The sequence below is a fragment of the Magnolia sinica genome, chromosome 9 (assembly GCF_029962835.1).
Source record: "Magnolia sinica isolate HGM2019 chromosome 9, MsV1, whole genome shotgun sequence".
Lineage (NCBI taxonomy): Eukaryota > Viridiplantae > Streptophyta > Magnoliopsida > Magnoliales > Magnoliaceae > Magnolia > Magnolia sinica.
The window spans coordinates 18,112,964-18,119,547 of NC_080581.1; the positions used below are offsets into that span (position 1 = coordinate 18,112,964).

Sequence of the window (6,584 nt, forward strand, 5' to 3'; positions counted from 1 at the left end):
AATTCATAGGACCACCACAACCATCCAATAAGATCTCTTTGAATTGACCTTTTACCAAAAGAAATCTCTCTGAATTTTCTCTAGCTTATTCCAACTTCCCACAACCCTCCCATGAGAAACATCCTTGAATTTAAATAATAAACCTTTGAGATATTAAAATAAATAAATAAAACCAAGAGAACAAAAACTTGCATACCATGCACTACAACGAAATTTGAAGAATTCATTCTATCAGTGATACAGCATAGGATTAAATACATTAATGACCTTACCAAGGGAAACAAAATCAAAATAATTTCTAAACTTGAAGAAGATTTGTAAAGACTAAAAAGGCTTGTAACTACCAGGACACACTACCAACTAAAACACATAACTCGGCAGCCATATTTCAAATCATAATAGAGAGGTAAGTTCCAAGACAAGAAAGCTATATTGAAAGCCGACAAATAGTAACAGGAAGACAAACAAAAGGGATACACAATCAATAGATGTCAAGAAAGAAAACAACTATTTCTCAACGTAAGATTTCACATTTCCAAGCCACCGAATAAGCTCAGTTTTATCTTTGTTCACCATGTATTCATGCAAGAAAACAGCAAGATCATCATTTACCCCTCGCACCTCCAAGAATTCATGGAGAGCATTCTGAAGCTCATCGTCCAAATCTCTGTAATCAATAAATGCAAATGAATCAAAAACACCAAACCTTGCAAAACAGGAAAACAGTATCCCACTGTGCTAGCTTAAATGGTTGTCCCCAATTCCCGCCATACATATGGCCATGAAAAATTATCAAAACCTTCGAACAAGTGGGCTCCAACAAGGATGGGCCAAGGCCCAAAAATCACGACCATCGAAGAACCCAGCCTGATCAATGGCCTCCAAACAGAGAGTTTTAAAAGGTAGAAGAAGAAGAAGAAAAGGCCAGCAGTAAATATTAGAAGGCAGAATCCATTTATCAGACTTTGTGGCCCGCTAGATGGATGGCAACAATCAGCAGGCATCAGCCATTTGTACAGCGGCTATTGCGGCAAGCCTCATTCTGTGTCTTTCTTTCACAAATCAACCAATAATACCAGAAAGAAACCTTACTTAAAATCAGGTCCGATGTAAGGCTTTGCCGCCATCTGATCACGTTTAAGCATGAAAACCTTCTGAATCTCCAAGCTATCAGACCACGCCGAGCAAATGAATTCCAAGACATTGTCGCAATTCTCCCCCTTCAAGACATCAACAATCAAGCTGATGTGCAGCTTAACATCATCACTGTTGCCATCATTACCCAGTCTCGCAGCAGGAACGGACCCATCAAACATCGTAACTTCAACTTTGATCTCTTCCTTCTCACCATGTTTACCTCTCAATCGGATCCATTGCTCTCCCGGCTTATCTTCAACCGTGAATGAATTGAATTCCGTAACAGGCTTTATTTAAAAGAGTAGATAAATAAAGGGTCTTGATATAGCACAGTTAACCATGCTGTACCTAGGATACAGGTGAAGCTCCCTTCCATATATACGGCATGTACTTCAAATCTCAATCACCCAAATGGTGAGACCCACTGCTGATGGATTACAACCCAAATTTTACATGGGAGGTGTGATTCTAACTGATGGACATCTATTGGAATGTGAAATAAAAAGGCGGTCAATGGTATGGATTGACAAACAAATGTTAAAATTAATCAGAGGTTGCAGGATTGTCGAATGAATCTGATTTTTAGTACATGGCCCCATCTGAAGTGGTTCTCACCATTTGGGTGGCTTGGATTTGAGGTACCTGCCATTTGTACGGTGCAGAACATCGCCCATATCCTAGACAAAGCAAGTCGACTGGGCTCTATCAAAACACATAAATAAAAAAACAGAGATTAGAAATGCTGCTTGAATTGAAGCCATGAACCAGAGACAATGGAAAAATACGGATAGTCCTACGGGACAACCTGAAACCATAGACTCTACAATCCTCCACTAAACATGTGGCCCACCTTTCTTGATCAGAAACATTAATCCAGAGGTCCCAGCCGTTGATGGCCCATGTTTCAAAAACCCAACTGAACAAACCGTCCGGTGGGCACTGTCTTGTCGAGTAAACGGACAGTTAAACAACAATGCAAAGGGGTTCACATTGTATAAGACTATCAACAGGGCACTTAGGACCGTCGGATCAGTCTCACCTTTACACAGTGGGGCCAACTAAACCCGACCCAGCAGATGAACGGTTCTGATCAGAAACGAAGTCCGGGCCCCATGTAAGATGAAGGATGTGCGGACAACATTTTTGGGTAGTCCTGCAGAAGAGTGGTTGGAAAGTGGAGATGGGGTTTTGGTACCTGTTTGGGAGGAGCGTATTCTAATTCGTATTGGATTTCGGTGCGGAGGATTCTGAGGATGTTTCCTTCGAAAGCGGATTTGCGCATTTCTGCGATGTATTGACGAGTCCGGAGGTGAAACAGAGGAGAATGAGGAAGGCATTTTGGGAAGATTTTTGAGGGAATTAGAGTTTTGGTGGTAGAATGGGAAGAAGATCCCAAAAGCGTTCTGCGAGCAGCTTGCAGGAAGCGAGCCATGGCGAGAGAGAGAGAGAGAGGTTTGGTAGGGTTTAAGGGTTTAGAAACGGACTAGCTACTCCCCCTGCCACCAGCCATATAAATTTAATTGATAAGCCATGTAAATTTACGGTGGGACCAGCAGAGTTTACTCAATACGCAAACCACTTCCACCTGTGCCGCAGGCAATGGAAGCGGATTGCCTGGTGATGGACGCGGATTTCCTGCGAAAGCCTTTCGCAGGAAGTTCCTGCGCAAGGTTGCTGGGTGACGCCCACCGACATGTTTTTGATAAATCCAATCCGTCCATCCGTTTTTCGATATCATTTAAGGACTTGAGATAAAAAGTCAGGTGTATATAGAACTAAAATGGGACACACGAGAGGAAACAGTGATCATTTAGTGAGCACCGTTGAAGCATTCGTATGCCTAAAAAATTATTGTATCAGTCTGTATTTTTGGTTCTTTCACTTAATCCCATTGACAATGACCTTATAAACGGTTTAGATAACATATAAACATCAAGGTGGAGACTGGGAAGATTTCAACGGTAGAAATTTCTTTCTCTAATTTTCCCTCTCGTGTGATCCCCTTGAGTTTTTTATCCACCTCATTTTTTGTCACACCCCCTAAAATAAGATCTCAAAACGTATGGACGGAATGGATTTCTCACATACATTGTAGTGGGCCCCACCCAGATCCTTGCGCAGGAACTTCCTGCAAAAGGCTTTCCCAGGAAATCCGCGTCCCCCAGTGATGGTCGGGTATTTCCTGCGAAAGCCTCTCGAAGGAAGTTCCTATGTTAGGAAATTAGGTGGGCTCTACCGTGATGTTTGTGAGAAATCCTACATATCTATCCGTTTTGTGAGTTCATTTTAGGACATGTTATAAAAAATGAACCGTGTACAAAGCTTAATTGAGCCGTACTAAAGGAAAATGTGGTTAGGAAAATTCCTACCGTTGAAACCTTCCTGGGTTCAACCATGATGTTTAGATGCCATCCATACCATTAATAACGTCATTCTTATTGGGACGGACTGAAAACAAAAATATTAGCATGAATCAAAACTTCCATGACCCCACAAAAATTTCAACTGTGGACATTTAATTATCGCATTTTCAGCTTCACTTCAGCTTTGGATACAGTTCATTTTTAGTAACATGTTGTAAAATGAACTCACAAAACGGATGGACAGGGAGGATTTCTCACAAACATCACAACGAGCACACCTAATTTCCCAGTTCAGGAACTTCCTGTGATTCGGTATATCCCGCGGGAGTAGGACCAGATTCCTACTCCCCAGCGGCCACACATGGCAGCATGGTGCATGCATGCCGTTGATCAGGTGGGCGCCGCTGTGTATGTACCCAGCCGAAAATTCAGGCGAGCCTCATCAAGTGGGGACATCAATTAATTTTTTTAATCTGTCCATTGTTAGAGCATATGAGGCCCACCTCATGAGGGTGGGCCATCCTCATCTTTGGCACAAAGTAACATATACAGCTTCTTGCATCATTAATGGCCCAGATCTCACCTGTGAAATACGATGGACCACTGGCCACCGTTAAGTTGGGCTCTCCTGATGAGTGACCAGTCTGATTTTGGGCCCATGCATATTCACCACGGGCTTCACCAGATGAGTGGCCCAGATCGTGTGCACATGTGCCAAATAGTGAGCGGATTAGCTAGTGGGTGTTGCCCTTACCGTGTGGGGCCCACCTTGGTGAATGTGTTTCATATCGACGCTGTCCATACATTTTTTGCAGATCATTTAAATATGTATCTCAAAACTTAAGTGGATTCAAATCTCTTGTGGACCACACCACTGGAAAAAGTGGTGAATGACCATTAAAAGCTTTTCGTAGGCCACAAAAGTTTTGAATCAAGCTAATCTTTTTATTTTCCCTTCATCCAGTTCTGCTTGACCTTATCAACGGGTTGGATGGCAAATAAACATTATGTATCTACTTAGAGTGGGCCTTCGGAAGATTTTAATGGTGAGAATTAAATCAAAAGTGTTTCTTATGGTGCGGTCCACCTGAGATTTGGATATGCTTAATTTTTGGGAACTTATCCTAAAATAAGCTGTAAAATCAGATGGGTGGTGTGGATATACAACATATGATCAAGGTGAGCCCTAAAGTAAGGCATGGGAACTATAATTCTTCCCCATAAATCATGCCGCTCAGGCTTCTTTGGATAGGCTAGCATGAATAGATTGTTCTATCGCATCCAAGGTTGGATGAGTTGTCTCTTGTAAACATTTTGGTACATTGGGACGTGCAAACATTAACAATAACACGTGTGATGCATGGGACGCTTGAACACTCACGTGGGGTGCTTAAAGATGAACACAGACAACATGCGTGCGCACATACATGTAGGCATCGGCACACGTACCATATTTGAGGTATTTGAAGGAGCGGATTAGGTTCTGTAACTGCCTGTACCCATCTAGGAACGGACAGGGGCTCTGAGCGGTCACCATAATGTATGGGTTTTATCCACACCGTCCATCCATTTTTCCAATAACAGTTTAGGGTACAAGCACAAAAATGAGGCAGTTCCAATGCCCATGTGGACCACACAGTGGGGATTTAAAAACCTGCCGTTGAAAATTTTTTGGTGGCCACAAGTTTTGGATCAAGCTGATATTTGTGTTTTCCCTTCATCGAGGTCTATGCGACCTTATGAACAGGTTGGATGGCAATCAACCATCGCGGTGGGCCTTCGGAAGGTTTAAATGGTGGGTGTCATCATCACCACTGCTTCCTCTGGTGTGGTTCACTTGAGCCTTAGATTTAACTCATTTTTAGGCGTTCACCCTAAAATGATATGGAAAAATGGATGGATGGTGTGGATAAAACCCATGCATCATGGTGGCCCATAAGAGCCTACGTTCCTTCCTATCCAGGGACAATCAACCCCGGTGGAATGTGGCATATATGGGATGCTTTAAGATGAGTAAAATTGCAATATAGCAAATGCAGCACGGGCGATGTGAAATTTATATAAAAAAAAATTAAAAATAAATAATAAAAAAAAAACACATATGCAAACCAGGGTAAGTTTCTCTCATGTGGGAGAGAAGACCTAACGTGCATGAAATAGACCCTATCGTTCATCAGTGCATCACCCCTCATTTACCCTTGATCAAATATCAGACTGATTCCATACTCAACTTGCCCACCCCAAAAAATGGCACCTAAAAACCTTTCAATTCATGTATTATAGCTCACCTGAGTTTTTTATTACTTTGATTTTTGAGTAATTCTTTCATCAGATGAAGCACTTCATCTGAATAGATCAGATGGCATACAAACACCACAATAGGCCCTACACAAAACTAATGGCAGGCATTCCGTCCCAAGCTTTTCCCATGTCATGGCCTATCTAAATTTTCCTTGGTCACCATTTTCAGTTTCCAAGGCAAACACGAGACAGCATGAACGATGGCGAGCCATGAAAGTACGTTCGCCCAAAGTCCATTATCACAGCTCAAAAAGTAAACCACTCATTCAAATACTACATCAAAGGAGGGCTAAAACCTCTTTTTTTTTCTTTTTCTTTTTCTTTTTTTTTTTTAAAATCTCAGCTTTCCTGTAGACATGCTACATTTTTTACAATATGTTTCATTTTTATGGGAATTAGTACCAATGGTGGCTAACAAACCATAGACTTGCTATTGTCATAGAACTTTTTGGGCTACCAAACTTAGTAACTGATTTCCCTCATCTGATTTTGAGCAATAGAGAGTTTTAGCTGTTTGAATTCACCAAGAACATTCATACGAAACAATCCGTTACCAACTGTCCCAGTCTTATTCAGAGTTAATTTTCTCAACGGGATCGACGGTATGCAATTATTCATTCTTCAGATGGCCCGGCTCATCTCGACACTAACTCCAATCCTGTAACTACAAAAGCCAGACGCTACTTCTCACCAAAAAAAACAAAGATTTATCATTTGGACTGTTCATCAATGTCCCATGACTGCCTTAAAAAATGGCCCATGGTAACATCCAAATTCTACTCA

The 6,584-nt window shown here is 41.7% G+C and overlaps 1 protein-coding gene across 1 annotated transcript; it reads right to left on the reverse strand.

Moving 5' to 3' along the window:
- Positions 1 to 401: 401 nt before the first annotated feature.
- On the reverse strand, positions 402 to 2,604 carry LOC131257002 (uncharacterized protein At2g39795, mitochondrial-like). Its single transcript, XM_058258148.1, has 3 exons — positions 2,333 to 2,604; positions 1,093 to 1,424; positions 402 to 667 (listed from the first exon to the last, which is right to left on the reverse strand). Exons 1-3 carry the CDS (start codon positions 2,567 to 2,569, stop codon positions 508 to 510), a joined length of 729 nt encoding a protein of 242 aa, XP_058114131.1. The 5' UTR covers positions 2,570 to 2,604; the 3' UTR covers positions 402 to 507.
- Between the last annotated feature and the right edge of the window lie 3,980 nt (positions 2,605 to 6,584).

What these genes read in the sequence shown, in the direction of transcription:
- LOC131257002 (XM_058258148.1), bottom strand. Translation starts at nt 2,569, where the DNA reads ATGGCTCGCTTCCTGCAAGCTGCTCGCAGAACGCTTTTGGGATCTTCT. An exon ending in AATACGCTCCTCCCAAACAG is followed by an intron (nt 1,425 to 2,332) that starts GTACCAAAACCC and finishes TTTTAAATAAAG; the next exon opens with CCTGTTACGGAATTCAATTC. An exon ending in TACATCGGACCTGATTTTAA is followed by an intron (nt 668 to 1,092) that starts GTAAGGTTTCTT and finishes TATTGATTACAG; the next exon opens with AGATTTGGACGATGAGCTTC.